At 47.3% G+C, this 24,913-nt stretch overlaps 7 protein-coding genes across 7 annotated transcripts; 4 read left to right on the plus strand and 3 right to left on the minus strand.

Annotated features, from left to right (window-relative positions):
• The first annotated feature begins 4,717 nt into the window (after window positions 1-4,717).
• On the plus strand, window positions 4,718-8,051 carry B0H65DRAFT_578428 (amidase signature domain-containing protein). Its single transcript, XM_062830727.1, has 7 exons — window positions 4,718-4,935; window positions 4,994-5,897; window positions 5,961-6,337; window positions 6,466-6,584; window positions 6,673-6,873; window positions 6,956-6,999; window positions 7,366-8,051. Exons 1-7 carry the CDS (start codon window positions 4,867-4,869, stop codon window positions 7,656-7,658), a joined length of 2,007 nt encoding a protein of 668 aa, XP_062679557.1. The 5' UTR covers window positions 4,718-4,866; the 3' UTR covers window positions 7,659-8,051.
• B0H65DRAFT_265069 (uncharacterized protein) lies at window positions 7,975-11,365 on the minus strand. The gene has a single exon (XM_062822677.1). The coding sequence runs from the start codon at window positions 11,047-11,049 to the stop codon at window positions 8,290-8,292; it is 2,760 nt and encodes a 919-aa protein (XP_062679558.1). The 5' UTR covers window positions 11,050-11,365; the 3' UTR covers window positions 7,975-8,289.
• A 3,388-nt stretch (window positions 11,366-14,753) lies between these two features.
• B0H65DRAFT_529314 (uncharacterized protein) lies at window positions 14,754-16,750 on the minus strand (the record flags this gene model as incomplete). The annotated part of the gene is made up of 2 exons (XM_062828908.1): window positions 14,754-15,523; window positions 15,587-16,750. The coding sequence occupies 2 exons, from the start codon at window positions 16,748-16,750 to the stop codon at window positions 15,011-15,013; spliced, it is 1,677 nt and encodes a 558-aa protein (XP_062679559.1). The 3' UTR covers window positions 14,754-15,010.
• Window positions 16,751-18,113: 1,363 nt separating this feature from the next.
• B0H65DRAFT_265094 (calponin domain-containing protein) lies at window positions 18,114-19,508 on the minus strand. Its single transcript, XM_062822678.1, has 4 exons — window positions 19,410-19,508; window positions 19,228-19,299; window positions 19,016-19,128; window positions 18,114-18,955 (listed from the first exon to the last, which is right to left on the minus strand). Exons 1-4 carry the CDS (start codon window positions 19,421-19,423, stop codon window positions 18,408-18,410), a joined length of 747 nt encoding a protein of 248 aa, XP_062679560.1. The 5' UTR covers window positions 19,424-19,508; the 3' UTR covers window positions 18,114-18,407.
• Window positions 19,509-20,168: 660 nt separating this feature from the next.
• B0H65DRAFT_265137 (uncharacterized protein) lies at window positions 20,169-21,239 on the plus strand. The gene is made up of 2 exons (XM_062822679.1): window positions 20,169-20,849; window positions 20,902-21,239. The coding sequence occupies exons 1-2, from the start codon at window positions 20,289-20,291 to the stop codon at window positions 20,974-20,976; spliced, it is 636 nt and encodes a 211-aa protein (XP_062679561.1). The 5' UTR covers window positions 20,169-20,288; the 3' UTR covers window positions 20,977-21,239.
• B0H65DRAFT_473019 (nucleotide-diphospho-sugar transferase) lies at window positions 20,622-22,682 on the plus strand. Its single transcript, XM_062827173.1, has 4 exons — window positions 20,622-20,849; window positions 20,902-21,399; window positions 21,448-21,590; window positions 21,691-22,682. Exons 2-4 carry the CDS (start codon window positions 21,112-21,114, stop codon window positions 22,193-22,195), a joined length of 936 nt encoding a protein of 311 aa, XP_062679562.1. The 5' UTR covers window positions 20,622-20,849; window positions 20,902-21,111; the 3' UTR covers window positions 22,196-22,682.
• Window positions 22,683-24,743, plus strand: B0H65DRAFT_473022 (S-adenosyl-L-methionine-dependent methyltransferase). Its single transcript, XM_062827174.1, has 4 exons — window positions 22,683-22,908; window positions 22,970-23,093; window positions 23,182-24,006; window positions 24,089-24,743. Exons 1-4 carry the CDS (start codon window positions 22,723-22,725, stop codon window positions 24,424-24,426), a joined length of 1,473 nt encoding a protein of 490 aa, XP_062679563.1. The 5' UTR covers window positions 22,683-22,722; the 3' UTR covers window positions 24,427-24,743.
• Window positions 24,744-24,913: the final 170 nt, after the last annotated feature.

Raw genomic sequence — 24,913 nt, forward strand, 5'->3', positions numbered from 1 at the left:
TTTCTATTCGGATTAGTAAGGAAGGATTAAAGTATTATAAATATTAGTATTTTTTAGAATAACCGTTTTAACTCTTCGAATATTACTTTAGCTAGTTCCGATAATTCGAATAGTTTCTATTTTTTTCCCTTTAATAAATCCGTTAATAGAGTTGTAATTTTAAAGTAAAACGTTATAAACTATCAATAGAATTTTATAAACCCTAAAAAAATTTAGATATTATAAATATTTTTTAAGGCTTCCTAATCTATAATCGCTACGACCCTCTCTAAATTTATCGAAATACCTTCGGGCGAAATTATATAACTTAAAAACGAAATCCTCTTAGTATAAAATTCGTACTTATTTAAATTAATATATAAATTACGTTCGTATAAACGTTAGAAAACTTTTTTAATGTATTTACAATAATCTTCTTTATTTTTACAATAAATATAATATTATTAAGGTAAGCGATATAAATAATATTAATTAAGAGAAACTCTACTCGTACGGCTATGTTTCTCTATTCGTACCGTACCCCACCCGGACCGACCAATTAAAAGTGTCGTATTCCCGACAGGGCATTCGCAGCTCCCAGTAGTGCATTCGCATTCCCGACAGGGCATTCACAACCCCGAACAGCGCATTCCAACCTTATATAGGGTACTCCATGCTCGATAAGGCATCTCTTCCTTGAAAGTGATTGAAATGATGGAAAAAATTGATATGCGATAGAAATCGACATGCGACAGCGCCTGCAATTGACCTGCGATATAAATGATGTGCGAATGTTGCTATTTGGTGGTGCGAATGCCTTGTCGGGAATGCGAAAGCGCTGGAATTTGAGGCGGGGTTAATGCGCGACTGCAGGGTTAGGGTTAGAAGTGAGGAAAAAGTGGAGTACGGTCCGAATAGAGAAACATGGCCGTACGAGTAGAGTTTCTCTTAATTAAATCCATTAGCGTATTATTAATATACGTTTAGAAAGTAGTAAGAGTATTAATTAATCCTATTAATATAATTAAAAATTTATAGTGCCGGTACTTCGTACGAAACGCTGTCTTCTCTTTATTTCCCTATTTAATCTGAATACAATAATATATATCCTTTAAATTTAATTTTATAAAAGTTTTTACCGACGATAATTAATTTAAAATTTCCTAAATAAGAAGCAACGCTATACGGTTCTTCTTCGTTACTTTATTAAATATATAGTAATTAATATACAATTTCAATTTACCTCCCTTCTTTAAAATAAAAATGATAAGACCCCTTACTAAATTAAGAAACGGACGAATTTATCCTTTATACAACGCTTCCGCTAACTATTCCTAGAATATTTCTAATTCTTTAATTTTAAATATATAAATAGGGCCCTGAAGAGCGGACTCTCCTTCGATTAAATTAATATAATATTCTAAGTAGTCGTATTATAATAGGGCTATAGTCGACGCTTTAAATATTTATTAAAATTCTTTGTATTTTAGAAGGATTATCAGTTCGGCGGCGACCATTTTTTCTTCCTCGGGTTCGGCAATAAGTAGTTTCGGAATTATTAATTCTAATAAGGGTTTTAATAGTAAATAAATTCCGTTCAATATAACTTTAAAATTTTTAAAAAATTCATTCGGGGATATATTAAAGGATATGGAAGTAAATATATTAGAAGGAGTATTAGAAGAATCCGGAATATTTAGTAGGGTTAAAAATTCTATGTATAAGGATAGGAGAATTTCGAAAGGGATGGTCGAATACGGTAGGGGGTTAAAATTATTAATAGATTTTAATATTTCTTTCGGATCTAAAATAGGGATTAAATCCTATCGCGGACTATAGAAAAATATTGTAACTTTATAGATATTTTTGGTCAGTAAGTTTTATACTTTAATTCGAAACTAGAATTTCTTCTAACGCTAATTGATTTTAAAATTATAATCGTATAATTAAGGGTAATTAAAGATAACCTTTATACTAAGGGAATTAATAATTATAAATATAATCCTTTTCTTCCATTTAATATTGTAGGAATTATATATTTTAATAAAATAAATAATCGAACTACGTACGGGAATGAATTAAAGAGAGAAATTGATAAGAGGGTAATTTATAAGTTCTATTTTAGCGTCCGACGGGAGTAAATACTTTCTAATAAAGTTTAATTCCGCGCTAGAATTTATTAAGCTATAAGTTTTTTGCTAACTTCTATATATTTTTATTAATAATTTTGTATTTAAATATAATTATAATATACTTACGCTTCCCTAGATTAAGGTAATTACGGTTCTTACTAATATTACCAGCTTAGTATTTATACTTTTAATTAGGGTACTACGGGGAATAAGGTATTAATATAATATATACCCTAATTTACTATAATTATAATAAATATATTTAGTATAAGAAAACGCTGTATGTCTAGATTTATTATATTTATAGTAAATACTACGCGGCTTTATTACCCGGTATTAACCGTACGTATATTTAAATTAATTATAATAATAACAAATAATATTAGGGTTGGTAAAGACTATAGGGAGAGGACGAGAGAAACTATTAAGATTAAGAATAAATATAGGAATAGAAATAAGACTAAAAGTAGGAAAAAAAGAGGGAATAAATAAGTAGGGACGTAGTATTTGAGGGTATTAACGTTATATTATCGATTCTAAAATTTCTAAATTCTTCAATTATTCTATATACGCTACCGCTTCAGTTAATATATTAATACCGTTCGCTAATAAAACGCCGCTATATAAATAGGGATATAAACGGTTAATTATTGTAAAATACGCGAATATTCCGGTTATTTATAGGATAGATTAAATTCTTTAATATAGAAATAGTTGTAAAACGCGCGAATAATTTCGGTAGCGCCTTATCATATACGCTCAAAAATAGTAAGGACGGAACGTTCAATAATTTAGGTATTATTATTATATTCCTTTTTCAAAAAAAATATATAGGTTTTTCTAAATAGGAGCGTTATAGATAGGGTTATAGTCGACTTTCTTTTTTAAGGCTATAATATATTTAATTTATACGTTCTTGAAATTACTTTCAATATAATTAATAGCGAAAGAAAGGAGTATTTAGGGGTATTCGAAGTAATAATCGTTAATATTAAAAATCAAATTACGTAATTAGGAGGAATTTTCGCTAGTAAATTTAAAAATTTTAAATTTAGAATAATATTTAAATAAAGTAGTAGGCTACGTCGGTTAGGTAGATATAGAAATAATAAGTACTACAATTTAGAGAGCGATAATAGGAATAGAGAGGGTCGAAAAACGCGCTTAATTATAGAAGAAATAATCCTAATAGCGGAATCGGAAAAGAATAGGAAGGTAATTGCTAAATTAATTTTATTCTAATAAGTTTATAAAATTATTCTAATTATAAAAAAATATATAGGATAGGAAGTAAATTAAAAGTAATTTAATAACCGTTATACGGAATTCAAAGAATTTTTATTTTTATACTATAGTATCGTTCTTTAAATAGTAGAGGAGATTGTACGAAATATACAAGGAGGTAAAAGAACGGTTACTATCCGAATTATTATCGTCTACTTCTTTAATAATCGGTTAACAATATTAGGACGAAAGAGAAGGCTATTATTAAAGGTTCTTATTAGCTACAGTAAAAGGGGTAATAAATAATTCTTACGTACCGGAAATAGAAGGAGGGGTTTCTTCGGCGGTCCGAAAGACGGATCGTCCGCTACGTATTTATATTCTATCGGTAACGGCTTAATTCCTATAGGAAGAGTTATTAATATATTAGGATTATAGAAGAAGGTAAGTTAAAATGCCTAAGGATAGCGTAAGTACGTAGGGGACATTAAAGTAAGGGGAGGACTAAAGATATATTAATAACTAACCCTAATAATTTTAGAAGCGAATTCGACCAATTATTTATATCGTTGTAAATTCTATTCTATAGTAACTAAGTCCGCAATAACTCCGAACTGTTCCGACGCTACATTGCGGCGCTATACTGTATGGACATCGGCGCTCTTCGGTGTTAGTACGGGTCCAACGCCTGACAGGTCCCTAGCGACCTGATATTATTTATAAATATTTTAGGGTATAACTTATTATAAAATAAAAAAGTAAATTAATAATTTATTCCGGGGACCCTAAAGCTAAAAAAGGAGGAGTAACAATTTAAATTTATAAGAAAATCCCTAAAAAGGAATTACTAAAAGTAATAAAACTAAATATTATCTTTATACAAAATAATACTCCTATCTACACCTCAAAATTGGTAAAAGAGTAGCTCGAGGAAATAAGGTTCAAAATTCTATTATAGCCTCCTTATTTACTTAACCTTAACTCTATCGAAAGTTTACTAAAGGATAGGATAATAAAGGGGTTCTTAGAATTATTAACTATACCTAAAAGCGATATAGTAATCGAACGGTTAATTAATACCTCTTCGAAAGTATAGTTAGACTTAGAAATAGAAGTAGTAAATACCTTAATAGATAATATACCTAACAGGGTTCAGGCCGTTATCAATGCCAAGGGATAGTACACCAAGTATTAAAATTAGATCCTTTTAATCCTTATCATCTAAAGTATCTAATAACTACTTTTTGGCCATTTTTATTAAGAAATGCGGTTATGGTGTACATCTGAAAAGTCATAGTCATGGCTAGGGTGGAGGTCGGAAAATGGACTGGGCGTTTTTTTGTGTTACCCACTGTAGTAAGTGCCGCTATAAAGACGCCAACCCCGCTTCCACATCATCGAGCATGGTCTCAGCGCTTCTTCACTTAATTGATAACTCATCCATCAACTTTAACCATCCCATCTCTCGTCTTTCATCCCGTGTATCTCATAATCGGTAACGGCTTGACGAGGTAGAGTCAAGTAGACCAAGATGTCGGTACCCAATCTCATAACATGCGAGGTCGATGGCATCCAATATCTGCTTCACCCCCAAGTTCTGGTAAGCCTTCCTCTCCGGATCCCGATAGTCGAGATTGTTACTAACACTTGTGTCACAGGGAAGTACAGAAGCACCGATCAAAGCTGACCAGGTGATCCCCGTGCTCCTCCTGACTGAAGAAGAGCTTAACGGCACACCAGAGCAAATCGGCCAGCTTCTCCAGTACTACGTTGATACAGACGATGTATGCTCGCCCAGTTTCACCGACATCCTGGTTGAAAAGCCATCAAGGAAGAGCAACAACAACAACAACAACAGCCTATCCACAGAGAAAAAGAATGTCGGTTCTTTTTCCACGTGGTGCAAAGCAACCGGTTACCGCCTGCAACAACAAACGGTTCATACATCCTGCACAACAGAAAACCCCGAAGTCGAAGATGATGACGACAACCTCCTCCCCTCAGGCCCCTACTTCCTCAGCGGCCCAAACCTCCACCAAGCCTACCGCTTATACCCCGACACCCAAGACGCCTTCGTCTACGGCATGATCCCAAACGACGTCAACAACCCATCTACCTCTAGTTTCAAAGCAGTCTCCTTTCTCGCCGCTTCAGATAGCATGTCCAAAACAATCCCCGTTCCCAGCCGCCATTACTACATCAGAACACCATCCAAAGGACGACCCCTCTTGGGAAAACGAATCGCCCTAACCGACGGCCTCTCCCTCCTTGGCACACAAACGACTCTCTCCTGCAAAGCCTGGGTAGACACCTACCCGCCCGCCACGGAGAAGACTGGTTCCTACGTGCAAAAGCTTTTGCAAGAGGGCGCGGTGCTGGTGGGAAAGACCAAGACTAGCCAGCTGAGGATTGGGAACAGTCTTTGGCCGGAGACGCATTTCCCTGCTAACCCAAGGGCGGCGAGGAGGGGGGATATCTTTGATTGTGGCAGGGGGACGGGGGTCGGGGGGGTGAGTGCGGTGGCGGGGTATGAGTGGGTTGAGGGGGCGGTTGGGGGGGATGGTGAGTACAACTATCAAGAAGACTCTAGGTATGGAGGCTGGCTAACACGCTGCGAAAATGTAGTGGATAGTGATGTACGGGAATCGGGGAAGAGATACGGGCTCTATGGTCTTCGACGTCCATTTAACGGAGAACCTGAGAAGTCAAACCCGGGACCGAATGATAACGTGGGTATCTTTGGTCGGAGCTTACATGATTTGTCTCTCGTGGCCGGGTGTACGTTTCCCCCTGTTGTTGGTTCAGGAAAGGAGTCAAGCGGCAACGCTGTGAAAAGGATTGTCTATCTTGACTACGTCAAGGATCAAAAGTTGGAATATGCAATGGATGTGTTCGTTAGTGCACTCGAACGCCATTTGAAGGTGGAAAGAACGACCGTCAACCTCGATGAAGAGTGGGAGAAGTACCGGGTGAAGAGTGGCTTGGAGTTTTCTCTTAGTAAGGTAAGTTCTCAAAATTCTTATCTTTATAATTGTCCCCATCACAGACCCATACCTAGCTACCTACAAGTTTGATTCTTCACCCACCCTCGCATCCTGAGCTAACAACAAAAACCATCCATTCTTCAAAGACCGCACGACTTTTGTACGACCTAAACCACTACCACGAATACGCCAACTTCCGAGAAGACTACCAAGAAAAGTTCCACTCCAGCCGTGGAATTGCCAATCTCGAGGCACAGGTTCTATGGTAAGTAACATTCTTCCTTCTCCCCGACCATGACCATTACACCACCAACCTGAAGCATGCTTCTAACACAAAGCTGACTGCTATACAGGTCCTCAGCCCGTGCCTGCTTAAAGCAGCACAAACAACTGCAAGAACAAGTCAAGACCTTCCGGGACTGGTTTGGGCAGCACATCCTCAAGTCAGAAGACACCTCCACAGGCACCGGCGATACCATCATCGTCATCCCGGATGTCAGTTTTCACAAGGGTCATATTATAGGGTTCTTTGGACGGATGCTTGCGTTCGAGGAGTGAGTAGTCGCCCGCCCATTCCAGTATGACCTAGTCGGCGTTGTTGAAATATCACTGACAAGTTTTTCTGCTGAATCTTAGCATGTTATCTCCCCACACGGCGACACCACAGCTTTCGGTACCATGTATGCAACCCCTACACTATATCTCTTTGATCACATCGTTTAGAGGTACCACCAGTCCAGTACACAACACTGACATATACATCTCAATAAATAGTCACGCAGAAACCAGGTGGATGGCTAGGTGATGAACAGACATACACGCCCGTCGTCGCGTCTGTGATAGGACCACGAAGTTAGTTGACATTACATACATTTACCATCACCACCGCCTCTTTCTGTTCATCCATCCCCCCCCTCTCGTCCCGCCCCTTCCACCACCATTCCATCACCTTTCCACCGCCTCTCTACTCACCTCCCACCCCTTCCACCACCTTCCCACCACCTTTCCACCACAGCAACCCTCACTAACACACCCCGAACCACAAGTGACCGACAAAAACCTCATCACCCTCGTCACCCAAGCCCTCACAGCCTCAGGTCTCCCCACCTCAGTCCAACCCGGTCCATTATGCTTCCCACTTCCTGCCGATGACAACGACAAGGAAACAGCCGAGAAGAAGAAGCTTCATAAGATGTGGATGTCTTCAGAAGAAGATGAGAAGGCAGCAGAGGTGAAGCAAGGGTCGAGATTGAAGGACTTTGAGGATGACTTGGACGGGGAGACTTTGGCGAAGAGTTCGTTGAATATTGAAGTTGATTTGAGGGGACCTAAAGAATGAACCGGGGCGGAGTTCAGGGCTGCTTTGTCCTATTTTCTCGAGGGCGAAGAAGGAGTGGAGATTTGAGAAGGGGAAGAATGAGTGAAAGAAAACCAGGCATGGTTGTTATTCAGATCGCTTGTGTGGTTCATCTACTTGAAGGTTTTGACTTGTAGTTGGGCTAAGTACACGAAAATGATTGTACTTGTGATATTTCGGCCAAGATAATTCCTTGTAGTTTGAACGAGAAGTGGTATCCAAGACGGGTTGCTACGTGAATGGGGCGTGGGGACCAAGTCACTTGAGATGGTATCTTGTGTTTTTTAGGCTCTTCATTACTTAGACATCAAATGTGCCATGAAGTACCGTCTTATGTCATTGGAATGCGCCAGTGGTTGTCATGCAACCAATACAACGAAATGGACCCATGATCATCATTCCGTCATTCCTTCCAAATACAAATACACAACATCGTAACTCATTACATCCTCTCCCTCAAATACCCTCCTCTTCTCAACCAGAAACTTGCTAGCCAAAGTTTTGGGTATATCGCTCAACAAACAGGCAACCGAACATTACAAGATCAAACCCATCAATCATCATCTTCGCCAACCGATATGAACATTACTCAGACATTTTAGGTCCGGACATACTAACCCCAACCCAGTGTCTCGAGAATGCCCTTTGCCTCGATGCCACTGAAGCCAGAAACCGCGACAGCCCGAGCCTGGCTACCGCTCCGAAGCGACTGAAGACCCTTCACAATCTTCCAGGCTTCCTCTTCACCGACCACGAAGAGGAACCGCTTCCCTTCCTGATCACGAATCGACGTTCTGAGAAGATGGAGTCCCCTGAACTTCCATCCCTCTGCGTCCTGTGACGCAGCCGATCCGATAGCCGAAGAGCCCGAGCTATTAGCGTTCAGCCCCAATCGGCAGGTCGTGCTGCAGCACGTGCCCAATTCGTTCAGGTATGCAACGGCCTCTTCGCCGTTGAAGGCTCTGGTAGCGGCCTTCTCGGCCGCGCGCCGCATCGCACTGCTGGTTGGCATCATCTTGAAGAGCGGATGCGACGGAGGGATGGCGCCCGAGGCGATGCCCGTGCCATTGGAAGAGCTGGCGGCCAACACGGGACACCAGACCTCGACTTGCTTGAGGGTCCAAGCCTTGATGTCCCATTCTCGCTGGGCTACACCGCGGACGTCGTCGTCTACAAAGAGACCAGCGGTAGAAATACGCAGAATCAGGCCGTCAGTGACGGTACCTACGCCGGAGATGAGCTGTGAAGCGGGGGTCTTCGAGAATTGGTTGACGAAGTTATATACTGCCTTAATAACAATCTTGCCAGGATCATCCGTATGGTAGGGCGCACGCATCGAGGGTGGAGGACTGGTATTGTTCGTGGTAGCGGAGGGCGCAAAGGAGTCTTCTGAGAAGTCTGAGACGGACTTCTTCCGGGCTGCGGCATGGTTCTTAGGTTTGTCGTATGGCCGGTAAGAGTACTCGTCAGCAGTGCCTGTTGCACTCGACGCTGGTCTGGGGGATGCGGGCTTTGGTGATTCCGTCCTCGCTGCCGCTGGGTTAGGCGATTTCGTGGGAGAATGGGGAGGCGCGGGCGATGCGCGAGGGGTCGAAGTACGGGCGGTAGAAGCATGAGAAGTCTGCGAAGCAGTGGCAGAAGGTGTGACGATGGAAGGCGGCCTACCGTTAGGCCACAAGCTGGTCTTCTCGCCAACCTTTGGCATAGCGTAAGGTGTTTCCTTGCGCGCAAGCCTCTCCTTCTCCTTTTCCATCTCCTCGTCTTCCCGTCGAAGCTGCTCAAGGCGCTCCTCCCGCTCCCTCTGTTCTTGTGCTTCGCGGGCTTCGCGAGCCTCCCGTTCCCTTCGCATTATGGCTTCCCGAATTTCACGGTCCTTTGCTTCTCGCCGGTCCCTCTCAAGCCGTTTCCTTTCCTCCTCAAGCCTTATGGCCTCGTCCTTTTGTCTCAGTTCCTCCCGCTCACGGGCTTCTCGTAGTTCGCGCTCCTTGGCTTCGCGTTCTTTTTCCTCGCGTTCCTTGGCTTCACGCTCCCTAGCCTCGCGTTCACGAGTTAACTGCTCGCGCAGGAGTCGTTCCCGCTCGCGTTGACGGGCTTCTTGTTCGAGCTTGATTTGGCGCTCTCGCTCTTTCCCCTCCCGTTCTCTTGCCAGGCGCTCCTTTTCTATAGCAGCGAGTTCCTTGGCTTCCCACTCGGCCTTTTGGCGCAGTTCACGCTCCACCTTTTCCCTAATCTCGCGCTCCAGGCGCTCTTTCTCCAGAGCCTCTTGCTCCTTGCGCTCCCTCTCTCTTTCTTCCCTCTCACGGGCCTCCTTCTCCCGTTTCTCGCGCTCACGCGCATCACGTTCCCGAAGCTCACGCAGACGGCGAGCCGCATCCTCACGCCTCTTGAGCTCGGCCTCCCGTGCCTTACGCTCCTCCTCTCGCCTCCTAGTCTCCTCTCTTGCCTTTTCCCAGGCGCCTTTGGAGGAAACTTCAGACTTGGTCGAATTTTCAGGGTCAAGAGGAGTGGGAGGCCCATGCGGAGGCTCTTGGGAGTCGACTGGTTCCTGTCTAGGCGGTTCCGGCACTGGCTCCTGTTCATAGTCCGGATCATCTTCCGGACGAAGCTCAGGCTCTGGCGGTGGCTGGGGTTTTGGCTGTGATCTTGCCTGAGTTTTGAAGTGGGATTTGGACTGCGACTTAGTATGGGATCGAGTCTGGGTCGGAGACTGTGGTCTCTTGTGGGACCTAGTCTGGGTAGGAGACTGCGGTCTCTTGTGCGATCGAGTTTGCGTTGGAGATTGTGGCCTGTGCTTGGCCTTGGGCTCCGACTCCGGCTCGGGTTCAACATGTGATTCAGGCTCAGGGTCCTTTTTCTCCTTCCACAAGGGACGCGACCACTCATCGGCCGGAGTCTCAGGATCGGTCGGCGGCGTTGGGGGTCGGGGCGGCGCTTCTTGGGTGGGCTTAGGACCCTCGCTAGCAGGTGCCGTCTTGAATGCTCCAGAGGCACCGAATTCGCCTGTCGTCTTGTGCCAATCGCTACCCGACCCCAATTTTACGTTGCTCGACGATCGACCGAGCGACCAAGACCCGACCGCTACGGCAACCAAGAGGATGGACATTCCAACGGTTCCGATTCCGCTGTGCCACCATGATAGGAACGCCGGAGTTAGTGCTTTCCCCAGCAGTAGTGCGGCGAGGGTCGAGACAACACCAGCACAGAAGCTGTTCCATTGCGGTTGTAGGGAGGGTAGGTAGAGGAAACCTGCACCAGCAGAGTGTTCAGGTATGATGAAGACATCATACTTTCCAGCAGGAAGACCGTTGGGGCCCGAAGATGTCTTTGGGTTTTTGCCGTGAGGCGGTGGGGGAGGCGGCTGTGGCTCGTCCATCTTGGAGCCACGCCGTTACCGATGTGTCTTCGGGGATGCCGCTCGGTAGCGACCGTCGCTGAGGTCGGAGAGGTTTGCGAAAGATGGCGGCGCCTCGAGGTATCAGAATGGGGTGGTTCTATAGTAATTCAGGACAGCCATGAAGGCGGACGAGAAGTCTAAAAGTCGGCAGAGATCTGCCATGTGTCAGCCTCAGTCGTCAGTGTAACCCGGAATACGCGAAAGGGACAAAAGCGCAGAGACATGCAGCAGCCGGCGCACCAAAGGCGCTGTTGACAGCTTGCGAAGACGTGCGACACCTCAAGGTCGAAAGGATGGTGGGCTTACATCTCCGGTTTCGTTGCGGTCGAACGTCGTCGTCCAACGTCAAGATCGGAGTTGCGTTGAGCTAGACGGTGTCGTAGGACTGCGATGGTTGCCGTTGTCGTCACCCGACCAGAAAAGGCTGTGGTATGGTATAGGACAAGATTTAATGTCGGTGGCCGGCGCATACAGCCGTTGAAGTTCAACTTGTCCTTTCTCTGGGTTGGAGGAGGAGGAGGCTGTGAAGAAGGCAGCAGGGGAAAAGGAAATTCGGGAAGCTAGCCACAAGAGGATTGCGCGGTTGCAGTTTGTGTGACGCCCTGCTTGTTGGTTGCAGTGAATGGGAAACTGCAAGTGAAGTGCCTGGAAGTGGAAGACAGTGGAAGGTGCTCCGATTCCGTTGTTTACTTTACTTGTACAGTGGGTTTTCTCACCAATTGACCGACAGGAACCAGTGGAGTTTTGGGCTGCGCGGCAGGTGGGCTCGGTGGAGTACAGGGGGCGGGGTGACAACCTCGCCGTGCTGGCGCAGTCAGCAGCTGAACTGGCACGTGTACTTGTAGTTTGTACTGTCCCTGCTTTTGCCATGTCCTTCTTGCTCCCCGGGGGGAAAGCAGGAGCCCGTCTCCAATACGATGGTGAAGCGGAAAGTATATTCCATAATCGTTATGTTCCAGATGGATCAATTAACACAACGTTGCACAATCTGTAACAAATCATCTACCGCCAAATCGGCGTCTTCACAGTGACAGGCTGTGAACAGCCTCCGCCTGAGACCTGTTAGCGAAGCGCTGACGTGACGAAAGTTTCGAAACAAGCCCAGGCTAACCGGCGCGGCTTGGCCCTTGTTCGACAATTGCTCTCTGCAAACAGATTTCTTCTAACATTCCCTTCTTACTATGCTTTCAAGACAGAGTAGTCAAGCTGTTGATACCACCAGTCTTCTTCAACGGAGCTTTGGAAATCCGCATCATGGTGGAGGGAAGTTCAAACTCACAAAGTGACAAGAGAGGAGCCCAACCGTTGCTAGGCAACCGTCTCACGTAAAAAAAGACCTGTCCCCATCCGTGACGTAACAGGGACCTCTGAATTACAGGGTACGAGGGTAAACCACTGTAACCACATGGCTGGGAGCCCCGGGCGGATTCAGAATCGCTGTTGAATCGGCGTCCGGTACAAGAAAAAAAGGAACGCAATTGACATTCAAAGATGTTTTAGGTAGAAAATGAAGGACGAAGGAAACCAAAAAAACAAAACGCTCAGCCCGCCCAAGCTCGGAATCGAACTCGAGATGAGTCAACTCTACACGAGTAAGGTATAGACCTACGAAAATACCACGCATTTTCTAGACCCAGCGCACTAGAAGCAGTGACCCCACAATACATCCCCCCCCACAATGCATCGCGTCCTACATCGCGTTTTCCCCCCATTCAATATTACCACCCTTCTTCTAAGAACAACTACCATTTCATCAAATCAACCTTGATTGCACTCAAAACGGGCGTGATGAACTCGGTAAAGGACTGCTTAATTAATTAGGTTATTAAAACTATTTATAATAGCCTATCCCAACGTACTATATCGAAATAATATAGCGTTGCCCAATTTACTTTATCCTAGAGCTTACAGGGTGCTATATTAAAGCGCAACGCCAAAATTTCCATTCAACGGCTATTACTATTATAAGAAGGGTTCATCCACAAATAAATATTAAATAAAGAGAAGGTTAACCGTACTCCCAACTATCATTAAATCGTTAAGTTCGCCTTATTTATCTTCAAATAAAGCTATAATTACAAAATCTAAGAACCCAGTAGATAAATTGATTCCTAAAGAGAAATTCTAATATTAAGACTAAACTTTTGAACCCGCTCGAGTTAGCGAAGGTTAAAGGATTTATTAAGGAGGCCTTTATAAAATTCTTCGACCTTTTAGAATCCTAGATTTGAGATAAGGCTATTTTCCTAGTTAATATCGCTAATATAAACGAATATAATATTTAAAAATTAGAATCCAAAAATGGGAAGGTCTTTAAAATTACCCTAATAAAAAAGGTATACTTATTAATGATTAATATAATTACCTAAGTATCTATAATTAAGTGCAGTATAGCCGAAAGCAAGTGGTTAATACTTATTATTATCTTTACTAGTACTAACCTCTAAGGATAATAATTCCTTAACGATATAGATAACGAACTCAAAGCTTAGAAGTACGATAATTCCCTTACTGGCTAGAATAATACTTAAGTAGCCTTATAATAATTAAAAGAAGTTTATTTATTTAAAACTAAGTTCAATAATAATAAATAGCGCTTTCTAATCCTTAATAAGTATTTTAACTACTTAATTAACAATTTCCTTTTAAAATATTTCTATTATAAAGTCTAGTTCCTCTTTCTATTTCCTTATACGTTATATAAAACCTAACCTTTCGACTACTCTATCTTTTCAATTATAAAGTCCTATTTTAAGGATTTAACGAAGGATTTTGCTTCCTTTTTAGCATCTACGCCAATAAATAAACAATAGTTTTTTTTTAAATATTATTAAGAAGCTTTACAAAGGGGCGTAAATTCTAGAAACCTTAAAATAGGGTTTAAAAAGATAAAGATATAATTAATAAATAAATCTATTATTATTAACAACGCTAAGGCCGTCCTTAATAATAATACCTTGCCCGCCCAACCATTATTACCTAAAATACTACTTAGGGACGAAGTATTAAAGGCTAATTACCTCTTTAAAACCCTCTAAAAATTTAAAGATATATTAGATAGCATTTAGAACAAATTATTTAATATCGGTCGTAATTTTCGTACTATTTATACTAAAGTAGCTAAAGCCCTCGATAATAAGAACGCTAAATTCGTTGCACTCAACTACTAAATTTAATATTTATAGACTAAACTAGCATCCGAAAAGTCCAAAATTAAAAAGAAGGTTAAAAAAAGGGATAATAATAAATTTACACGTATAGAGGAGATTCTAGAAGTTCATAATGCCTTAAAGGAGGCCCCCAAACGAAGGAAAGTTACTAGGGCAACGACGACAGTAAACCCAGTGCAGGCAGTAGAGAGAGTACTCGCATCAATACCACAGACTATTCATGAACATTAGAATGAGTAAATAAATATTTTAAACGGTTGAAATCCCTGCAAAACTGGCCTATTTTCGATATTATCTAATTCCTGGTCATGATATTACATATGATGCATTATAGGTGTGATGCACTGTAGGGTCACGATATCTACCACATAGGCTACTGGACCGTGGTGGAAGGTCTACACTTTGATGCTTATATGGTCCCAGTAGGTCATGCCGCTGGAAGGGCCCAGCCACGCCAAACTCGCCGCCTGCCTCATACAACACGAGGTCGTTCAAGGTCTTTTTGGAAGGTGTGCTTCGTGACATCGTCTTCAGACAGGACAGGCAAGGAACAATTTGATCAACATCTGTTCTACGCTATATGATGAGAACAGCATTTCTACCGGTCTCCAAGTGATATATCCACTACGCTGTAAACTGTAATGAATGACAGACATATAAGCCAAACGGTAAGGTAAACAGGACACTCAAACAACAACCCAATACTCCTCAAACAAAAAGAAAAGCATCTCCGTAGCAAGAGAGTTTGTCAAAAGGGAAAGAGTGATGAATCAACCAAATGACTCCGTAGGTTGTCCCAAAAGAAGTAGGCCAAACTCCACCACGCGAGTGAGCACATCCGACAACCCTCCCAACACCCACTGCAACAACCAGAACCCCTGGACGCCGGCGAGAACGCCCTTGACACAAAGCAAAAGGACGGCGTCGAACATGTTACCTTCTTCGCCGCCGCCTCCCGAGGGCCTACCCTTCACTGCTCCTTCTTCCTTTCTTTCCCTTTCTCCTTTGTCCTCTTGTTGTTGTGGTGATTTTGTCATCCTACTCTTTTCGTTCTTGATGCTGCTGCGGTCGTCTCCGTCGTTGGCATCTGGTAATGATTCATACAGCCATAGGTCTCGTCGTAGTTGTAAGCGCCCGTGTCGGACCTTGTGAAGAACCTCATCCTGTTGCTCTCCTTGTACCACTGTGGGAAGAACGACAGCCTCGGCCACGGAACTTTCCTCGCTTGACATGACAAAGATCATCCTGTTGAAGCTGTCATCATCACCACCCTGCTCATGCTCCTCTTCAAAAGCTCCATGATCCCCCTCGGTAGGCGGCGCCTCACGTCAACCAAGCCTCTTGACCCGTCCCTTGGCGACCCTCAACTTCTTATCCACCACATCGACATTAGTGTTAAGGGTATCCAGCATGTTCGTCTGCCGCTCAACCTCGTCGTTAATAGCCAGCCCCATCTCCTTCTGCCTCCGCACAATCCTCGCCAGCGCCTCCACCTCCATATCCTGATCGCGCATCGTATCCCTCTGCAGCTGCAGCACCCCCTCATTATCCAACTCCCTCGTCCTTTCCGTCTCCGGCAGCGGCGCACCCAACACCCTCCCTCCTCTCACCGACCCGCCGCCAGCACCAGAAGACCCAGCAAACAACTTGGCTCTCTCCCCGGCCTCCCCACTACTACTCCCACTCCCCGACGGCCCACTAATCGAAGCCTGCCTCGCCGCCTCCCTGCTCGCATGCGCCAGACTCGAACTGAGTTTGTCCAACCCATCCCTCTCCACCCTCGCCGCCGCCAGTAAATCCCTTCGCCTCCTCAACTCCCCCTCGCCCACCCTCCCAGAGCTCTTCAACACCCCCAACCCCTCCTGCAACGCGCCCAACAAACTGCCCGCCCTAACCAGCGCCCTCTTCGCCGCTGCGCCCGCCTCGAGCTTGGTCATATTCTCCGTCGCCCCATCCCTCCGCCCCAGCGCCACGCGCGCCTCGTGCAGTGCGCCCTTCAGCTCGCGGTGCAGATCCAGCCACGTGCCCGGATCGCTGGCAGCAGCGAGGTTAGCGTCTTTAAGTCCTATAGCGGGGATCTTTCCCTCAATTCCGCTGCCGCTGCCGGTCGTGCTAGCGGCAGCATTGCCACCGGCACCCCCGGGGAGGTTCAAAAACGCGCGCCAGACGGGGGTATCGCGCCACCGACGATCGGGCGGCTCGGCGATGGCGCGGAGGTAGCGCTCTAGACCGACGCGGCGCTTTTCCGTCAGCTCGGGGGAGTTGACGGTGGATTTGAACCAGTTTTTGGCGGGCAAGGGTTCGGGAGGCGGGGAACCGACGAGGGAGGTGAGGGCTTGGTGCAGGGCGAGGAAGTCGGAGTAGCGCTTTTGGACGACGAAGGAGCGGAGGGGCAGGCGGAGGGTGATGTTGTAGAGGGTGAAGGGTTTTGAGGAGCCACCGGACTCGGAAGAAGAGGAGGGGGTGGATATGGAGGTTGTGGGGATGGAGATCTCGGCTGGGGGGGCCATGGTTGCCGTTGCCGTTGTCTATGGCCGGGATCTTCGGTTGCTTGTTTGTGTTGTGATAGTTGTTGTCGGGGTGATGAAGTTCGTGTAGTGTTGTTGATGTTCAGATCATAGACTGACGACCCTGCGATGATGAAAGGCAGCAGTTTTCAGGTCACTCGGGGAGTTTGGTCGTGTGACTGTGACACGATGCGATCGGCCGGAGAGGCTCTAGCCCGGACGAGTAGTGCGAGAAGAGAAGCGTCGTGAATGTCTTGGCTTGTTTGGATACCGATAGCCGACTTGAAAAGGCAAGGGTTTTCGTCGGTAGATACGGATCGGATGGGTTGTCCTGATCTGTGTGGACAGAACGTCAACAGGGCTGGCAGGCAGCACTGATGGTAGGTGATGAATCGCCAGTGCTGTGTGGATGGCTGGGATGATGAGATCGTTTCAATGCTGACAAAGCGCTTCAAAATGACTTGAACAAAGTGACGGGTATCTCTTGCAAGATCAAAGAAGCAGACGCGATGCCCAATGCAAAAAAAAAGTGGGAGAGAAAGACAAAAAAGAGGAAGAGAAAGTGTGTCGTAATCCGAGGTCGGGATCAGTTTGGTGTTTTGATGTTGTTTGGAGAATCAGATTGGGGTAAAATGCAGTGGTTGTTGTCAATGCAGTGCAGACTGCAGCTCAGATCGATTGGTGGTTGGCCGTGCTTGAGTCGGGTGTGTCATTGCGTGGACGGCAGAGACCGGATGCGATGCTATCCACAGCGTCACTGCCTAACAGGGTTCGCTGGCGTTTAGTGCCTGGATGAGTTAAGCGCCAACAGGCGAGCCCAGCCCAACTCCGGGCGGGCCTTTCCGGCCCCAGCAAGGTACGTGGCGTGGCTAACGGGTCTCCGAACGACATGATCCCCATTGTCTACCCCGACTCCTTCGGGATCCTCTTTGCAGCGATAGCACCCCGTGCCTTTCTTCGTCCCCCGAGTGGAAGATGTTCGGGACGGCTGTGTAGATCTCAAGGGAGCGATTGATTCGTTTTTCAGACATTGTAACACACATGCACTCCTCGGGTCAAAAACACGAGGCATCAATCACATTCTTACAGGCAATCATGCGAGCAACGTTTCTTCTGCCTAGAATCTCACCACTACCACTCAAGCCGTCAGGCTCACGACGCAGGAAAAAAAGATACCCAGATAGCTTTTATCTACCGTCAAGTCTTCGTAGTATGTGCGAGTTGCAGTGCGTGTGGACTATGCTGAAAACGCCCGACCCAGCTGGTGTCCATGGAGCAAAGGACCCTATTGTAAATATTGCAAATCCGTGCAAAGAGAGGGGGGTATAGAGCAGAGGATCAACCCCATCCCATACATACCACATGCTGTCCGTCCCAAATGTATAAAAAAGGGTCCCTTTGTTATGCTTAAAGAGAGCCCACTAGTATCAGACCCGCCCCCTTTCCCTGATACACCACGCAATGTGCCCACCAACAATAGCAACAGAATAGCAACCCTTGTAGTCCGCAATGCGTGATCCCGAGCCAAATAACAACACCATTAATACTTCTGCCTCTGCGCAACCCATCTCCAAACTGCGCGGCGCTGCTCTCAGCCTATCTCAGTGAGCAGGTCGCGTCGCAGTTGACGCCATAGTCGTTAAACCAATGTGTGATATGTTTAGAAGGTTTCCTGATCGTCGGCGGCGTCGGCGTCGGCCTCAGGAATCTCGAAGCCCTCCTCGGTCGAGTAGAGGATAGCCTGGATGGCCTTGATGAGACCGTCCTCCTGCTTCTCGAGCTCGGGGTCCTCCTCGACCGCACCCTGAACAAGAACCTCGATGTCGCGCAACTTGTGGAAGTAGAAGTCGCGCTCGCGCTCCAGGCCGCCGACGGCCTCCTTGAGAGTCGCGACCTCCTGCTGGAGAGCCTGGGTGGCGGCGGAGCTAGCAGCGGGGGCTCTGGCAGCGACACGGGGACCACCGGTGGGAGTGGCACCGCCGGGACGTCTCGCGGCAGCCGAACCAGCGGAAGCGCGAGAGGTACCGCTCATGCTGGCAGGCATAGCGCCACCCTTGCGACGGGCAGCAGCATCGTAATCACCGCCGGGGTAGTATTGATCCCAGAACCTCTTGGTCCACTGCAGGAAGTCGAGGTTGTCCTGCATCTTGCATTTTACAAGCGCCTCGATGGGGATGGACTTTTCGATCTGGTGCTTGGTGAAGGTGGCTGGAGGCGGCCGTCGTCAGTAACTCGCTGTGCAGCTTGGCAGGGGAACCGGCTACTCACTCTGGAGGATCTTGAAGTTCTGGATGTAGGCGTATTCCGAGGTCACGTTGAACTTGACACGGGACATGGGAACATCGCCGAAGATGCTGTCGTAGACCTGGCAAAGGGCGGCGCTGTTGGGGGTCGGGAGCGGTTAGCAAAAGGGGCTCTCGTTCACGGGTCGGGCGCGGGGCGGATGGCGGATGGCGGATGGAGGGGCATCGCAAACTAACCCAGTACCGCACTGCTCAACCTTGGTCAGGTTGAGTTGCAGAAGGCTGTTAATCCATTGAAGGAGCTCTTGACTGTAGACATGGATCGTGGTCAGTCGAAGGTCTCGAGAACTGTTGTTGGGCCCCGACTCGGCGCGATGCGTGGCCGGGGCGACAAGCAACTCGGGAGGTGTAGTACACACCGTGATTCACCCATTTTGGCCGGCAAGTCTGGGGTTCGCAAACAACAAGTGGGCGCGGTTGTAGAGAGGAAAGTAGAGAGAGACGGTCGTGAGAAAAGAAGAGCAGCTGAATGCGCGGCAGGCAAAGATTGGAAAAAGGCGACAAGGGAGAGTGGTTGCGGAAAAGTGTTGTTGATGGAGAAGTTCACTTCAGTCCAGTGGCTGCAGACTTGTCGATGTCTTCTCCCACTTGCTGGACTGCTTCAGTTGCCTCTGACACGGGCAGTGCCAAGCGAAAGCAAGTGCCAGCCAAATTGATGGAAATAGAGGTCGGGCACGGGCCAATCACAACCCGACTCCTCGGGGCAGCAATCAGGCTGGTGGGGCATTTTGAAAGTGGTGGACCTCGATGAGCTGTTTCTGGTCTGTGCTTCTGCTTGCACGTGACTCCGTAAACTCTAGCTCTTATCTTATCAATGTTTATTCCCCTCCAAATGCAACCCGTGGACCATCCGTCTTCATACAATATTTTGAACTTGTTGAATTCTGACTTGTCCTTACTTCACCTTCTCTCAACCTCGGTGGTTACGATGATTCTCACAACAAATGCGCCCCTCTGTTTGCTTAACAGCTCTAACGATGCTCAGTGTGGAAGATGACCTTGCAAGGCGCACCCTGTCAGTGGTCATTTCGTTAGCCGTTCGAATCTGTCGGGGTCGAGAAAACCGAGATGGGTCATGACAAAGACTTCAGCAACCTTCTGCCACCAACAATTGACTATTGATTTTCGAACTCGATTTAGGACCAGCTACTGTTGGCAGACAGAGGTTGAGTCAATAGGCGCTTCTAACTCTCTGCAGTTTAGCATCATCTTCTTCACTTTGGCAACTCTTTTTCAGCATGACATCACATGTAAATTATAATCGGAAGCTAGGCTTTAACGCCGGACCCTCCGACAACATGTCGTCCGGCTCGGCCCGTCTTCTGCGGTGTTTCTTATACCCGGGATCCCTTCTTTCTGACCGAGAAATGGAAGGGACGGGGTTTGCCGCGCTTGGCAGTGGGTTTCTTTTTTCGCCGGACTCTTCGGAACATCAAAGAAGATCGCGATCGCGGGAGGTCCTGCGTTTGGGGAAAGCCTTTGATGCGCGCTTGACAAGCGAGCGCCTGCAATCGAATGGAACCTTGCCGCAATCGGTCGACTTTCGGACGACCACGGATGATGACGCCCGTTCATCGCGACTCAGGTTTTCATCTAACGTACCGGGTCACCACTGCATGTGCCTTTGTGCTTGGATAAGTCAGGGTCCGGGTGTACGCCGTACTGCATATGTACAAATACTGTCTGTGTCCCCAAACGCAGGAGCGTCAACTAACAACATCTTTCCACGTTTTGACAAACAACAGTTTGTGAATTGCCATCTAATCAAGTCTCTGAAGCCGAGCTATATCCTGGATAAGGTACCCCTCCACCAAGAGACTACATCACATCCCGTGCTCTGACGTGATTAAGCCATCCCAGTGCCGTCGTTCCGTCTCCCCAGGACGTCGTGGAACCGACTTCGCAACATTTCCCTATCTCGGGTAATAGTGCAAGCTTGCTGACATCTGATATAAAAACAGATAGATAGATAAAAGAGCACATCGCCTTTTTCCCAAGGCCCTTGAACCTCTCCACATCTTTTGAGAATCCACTTCTACATTGGTCCATCTCACCCTCACCATGACGGTTGATTACCCTACCAACAAGATCTGGAGTACGCTCGTAACCAAGAGGGCGTACTTTGGCGGGGCTCTGGTCCTCAACCACACCTTGAAAAAGGTGGGGTCGAGGTACCAGCTCAAGATCATGGTCACCCGTGAAGCCGAGGCCGACAAGGAATTCATGGCCGCTTTTGCTGCTGCCGGTATTCCCACCATTGTCATCCAAAATATCGAGCCTACACGAAAAGGCAAAGTCAACAAGGCATTTTGGCAGAAGCTGGCCCCATGGGCCATGACCGAATATGAGGTAGGTACTTTCTCCATCAAGGTATCAAACCACTAACACCATCTCCAGAGAATCGTCCTCCTCGACAGCGACCAAGTCATTCTCCAAAACATTGACGACTTGATGACCCTAGATCTTCCAGAGGGCTACATTGCATGCTCACACGCTTGCACTTGCAATCCCCGCAAAATTGCCCATTATCCCAAGGATTGGTATGTTATCCTCAACTTTGTTCACCTGTCGATTCCATCATATCTTTCCTATCGATCATCTTCATAAAATAGAACATATCCAGCTAACATCCTCACCCAGGATCCCCCAAAACTGTCCCTTCACCTCCGCCAACCACCGCACCGGCTCCCCAGCACCCATCACCCCCTCCTCCCCTCCCACGCACCACCTCCTCAACAGCGGCACCGTGGTCCTCACGCCCTCAAAACCGCAATTCGACGCCCTCATCAACGCCATCAACACCCACCCGGACGTTCCCCACATGGTCTTCCCCGACCAGGACATCCTCGCCATCGTCTACCGCGGCAAGTGGAAGCCGCTGCCGTACATCTACAACGCCCTCAAACCAATGCGGGACTGTCACTCCTCCCTGTGGAGGGATGAAGACGTCAAGGTGTTGCATTATATCCTGAACAAGCCGTGGGAAAGCCGCGAGTTTGATGAGGAGGATAAGGTTGAGTCGACGCACAGGTTGTGGTGGGAGGCGTGGGGGGAGGTGGAGAGGGAGTGGACGGGAGGGGAGGCAGGTGAGAAGAAAAGGAGGTTGTTTGATAGTGTTGTGAGGCCGGTTGTTGCGCAGGAGTGAGTGTGAGTGACTTGAAGGTATCTCTGGATGGGCTTGGAAAGAGCCTCGGAGAAAGGCGAGGAAAAGACATTGGGTATAGGGTTTAAAAGCGTCATGGGAGATGACTTGGCTTGGGCTGGCGGTATTTTGGCTTATGATTACGAACAAAGCGCACTTGGAGGCTTCGATAGGGAACGCGATGTCTTACACGCAGACGCACGTCATGGAAATGCGCATTGGCTTGAATATTTTATGAGGGTATTGAAGACGAACACATGGGGTTTCGATGATGCTCAAGCGTTTCCATCACACAGGACTAGTAGCACGTTGCAATCCTCTTATCTGTGCCTCCTTCTTTCTCTCTTTGAGTATGCCAAGCCTGTGAAGCGGCCGCCTGGGTTGCCATCGTCACTTCCCAGTTGAACAAGAAAGGAGGGGTAAGAGCGTCGTGAAACTTCTCATTGTCGTCATCGATGCTTCAGATACATTTTCATAACCTTACCTTTCTCCTCACAATTAACATTCAACATAACCTCCGTCAACGAACCATGGCCCTACCATCCAAACAAGAGTTTGAAGCGCTCCTCAGCAGCTTGAACAATGTCGCCAAGGATTACAGTGATTCGAATGATCTCGACAGCCACCTCCGGCGCATGGAGATATCTGCCCAAGCCAAGAGACTCGTACGGGCACTGACTGCGCCTGAGCAGATGCCCATCCAGCATGGGATAAACGTGAGTTTGGATGATTCGCTCACACTCAAAGCTCCATTACTCACAAGAACTCAACGGATAGATGGCCGAACTAGTAGCCATCCACACCTTCATGAAGCTCAAAGTCCTAGAAGCCATTCCCCAAACCGGCTCGATCTCGCTAGAGGACTTATCAAGAGTCACAAGAGCACAGGACTCACTCCTGGGTAAGACTCAATCCTCTCCCAGTCCTCTCAATATCAACCTCTCCATACTCCTGACCCGACTGACTGCTAACCCATTCTACACTCAAAGAACGAATGGCTCGCCCCCTAGTAGCAACCGGCTTCCTCGACCAAGTCCAACCCTCACCAGACGGGTCCAGCGGCGACTCCGGGTACAAATACAAACACACCAAATTCTCTCTCGCCTACACCATCCCTTCCAACCAACAACAGGAGACCAAACCAGGCCACCTCTTCACAGCCCTCTACAACCAATACTTAAAACTCATGCTTAAGTTCGCCGATTCCTACCTCCCCTTCGTCGCCGCCTTAGCCCGTAACCAGAACCAGAGCCAGAACCAGCCCTCCTCCTCTCATTCCTTCTCTCACTCCTCCTCCTTCTCCTCCTCCTCAAACCCCTCCTCCTCCTCCACCTCCTCCTTCTCTTTCTTCTCCTCCTCCTTTCCACCAGGCTCATCCAGCTCTTTGGCACGTGGCGCCCGCGAACCCCAAGACCCATTCCATAACCCGTTCACCTTCGCTTACGGGCAATACGGCAGGGCGACGGCTCGGGAAGTTATGGGACAGGATCCGGAGAGGCTGGAGACGTTTCAGAGGGGGATGAAAGGGTTGGATGTCATGGTTCCGTGCGTGGGGCATTTTGATTTTGGGGTTTTGGCTGCGAGCGAGGAAGAGGAAGAGGAAGTGGTAGAGTTGGTAGACGTTGGCGGTGGCCACGGAGCGGTGTTGAAGCAGATTTTGGATGCGCACCCTCAGCTTAACCCCGAGAGGATTGTCTTGCAGGATTATAGAGAAGATGTGGTTGAGCTAGCGAGAGCTGGACAGAGAAATGGGACGGGATTGCCGCGGGGGGTGAGGGTTATGGTTCATGATGTTATGGGGCAGTCTGTTAGAGGTACGTTCCACATTTGCATACAAACCGTAAAGGCATCATTCTGGTTGCTGGATTCGCTAACCAACATCGTTCGAGCTGTTAGGTGCAAAAGCATACTTCATGCGAATGATCTTTCGCCATCTCTGCGACGATGTGGCTACTCAGATGCTCTCTCGGTTGGGTGAGGCCATGTCGCACGATTCACGAGTCCTGGTTTGCGAGCTGGTACTTCCGCAGCGGGTGGGAGAGGCGGACTTGGGGGCGGCGGTGTTGGATCAGTGGGTCATGTCGATAGGAGGGAAGGAACGGACCGAGGAAGGGTTTCGGAAGATCTTTGAGGGTGCTGGTCTTGAGTTGGTCAAAGTGTGGAGAGTACCTGGGGTAACGGGAGCATGTGTTGAGGGGAGATTGCAGGGTGGCCGTGGTGGAAGGCAGCATTAGGGGAGGAGTTGCAAGGTGATGATCACTTTAACGGTGCAAATGTATCATTTTTAGCGGCCCCCACAGCTACCGGCAGTACTTGGTGACTTTCTGGATTCTTGGGTTGCCAGCCAAGCAACGCTAGCGGGCGCGTCTATGTAAAGGATCGACGATGTTAAAAGTGTCCTTTTTGCTGCTAAAATCAGCGGTTTTACATAGTCTATTAAAGTATCAAGACAGACTTACCAAATTGCACCGTCCTTAAGCCGTTAAACGCAAAATATCACCAAGTCTTTATTGTTATTGAAATCTTTCAACGATTTTGAACTCTTCCGTTGGCGACCCTTGCTATCTTGGCTTAAAATATACTGGTTGTAGTCTCTCATGACAGTCGTGCTCCGATGTCAGCCCCCATCCGCTCCGCCGCCACACGTGGCGCAGTCTCTTTGTACTCTGTGGGTCCAAATGGTGTGACATTAGGATTGGTGAGTGGGTGAGTGTGGTGGGG

Source organism: Neurospora tetraspora, assembly GCF_033439725.1.
Source record: "Neurospora tetraspora strain CBS 560.94 chromosome Unknown B0H65scaffold_6, whole genome shotgun sequence".
NCBI lineage: Eukaryota > Fungi > Ascomycota > Sordariomycetes > Sordariales > Sordariaceae > Neurospora > Neurospora tetraspora.

Bases quoted from the DNA above. Each gene is read 5' to 3' on its own strand.
- B0H65DRAFT_578428 (XM_062830727.1), top strand. From the start codon at position 4,867: ATGTCGGTACCCAATCTCATAACATGCGAGGTCGATGGCATCCAATAT. The intron at 6,585-6,672 runs GTAAGTAACATT...ACTGCTATACAG, and splicing joins CTCGAGGCACAGGTTCTATG to GTCCTCAGCCCGTGCCTGCT. The intron at 7,000-7,365 runs GTATGCAACCCC...CCGAACCACAAG, and splicing joins ACCACAGCTTTCGGTACCAT to TGACCGACAAAAACCTCATC.
- B0H65DRAFT_265069 (XM_062822677.1), bottom strand. From the start codon at position 11,049: ATGGACGAGCCACAGCCGCCTCCCCCACCGCCTCACGGCAAAAACCCA.
- B0H65DRAFT_265094 (XM_062822678.1), bottom strand. The intron at 19,129-19,227 runs GTTAGTTTGCGA...GACCCCCAACAG, and splicing joins GTTGAGCAGTGCGGTACTGG to CGCCGCCCTTTGCCAGGTCT. The intron at 18,956-19,015 runs GTGAGTAGCCGG...GGCCGCCTCCAG, and splicing joins GAACTTCAAGATCCTCCAGA to CCACCTTCACCAAGCACCAG.
- B0H65DRAFT_265137 (XM_062822679.1), top strand. From the start codon at position 20,289: ATGACATCACATGTAAATTATAATCGGAAGCTAGGCTTTAACGCCGGA. The intron at 20,850-20,901 runs GTACCCCTCCAC...GACGTGATTAAG, and splicing joins CGAGCTATATCCTGGATAAG to CCATCCCAGTGCCGTCGTTC.
- B0H65DRAFT_473019 (XM_062827173.1), top strand. From the start codon at position 21,112: ATGACGGTTGATTACCCTACCAACAAGATCTGGAGTACGCTCGTAACC. The intron at 21,400-21,447 runs GTAGGTACTTTC...CACCATCTCCAG, and splicing joins GGGCCATGACCGAATATGAG to AGAATCGTCCTCCTCGACAG. The intron at 21,591-21,690 runs GTATGTTATCCT...ATCCTCACCCAG, and splicing joins GCCCATTATCCCAAGGATTG to GATCCCCCAAAACTGTCCCT.
- B0H65DRAFT_473022 (XM_062827174.1), top strand. From the start codon at position 22,723: ATGGCCCTACCATCCAAACAAGAGTTTGAAGCGCTCCTCAGCAGCTTG. The intron at 23,094-23,181 runs GTAAGACTCAAT...CTACACTCAAAG, and splicing joins AGCACAGGACTCACTCCTGG to AACGAATGGCTCGCCCCCTA. The intron at 24,007-24,088 runs GTACGTTCCACA...TCGAGCTGTTAG, and splicing joins TATGGGGCAGTCTGTTAGAG to GTGCAAAAGCATACTTCATG.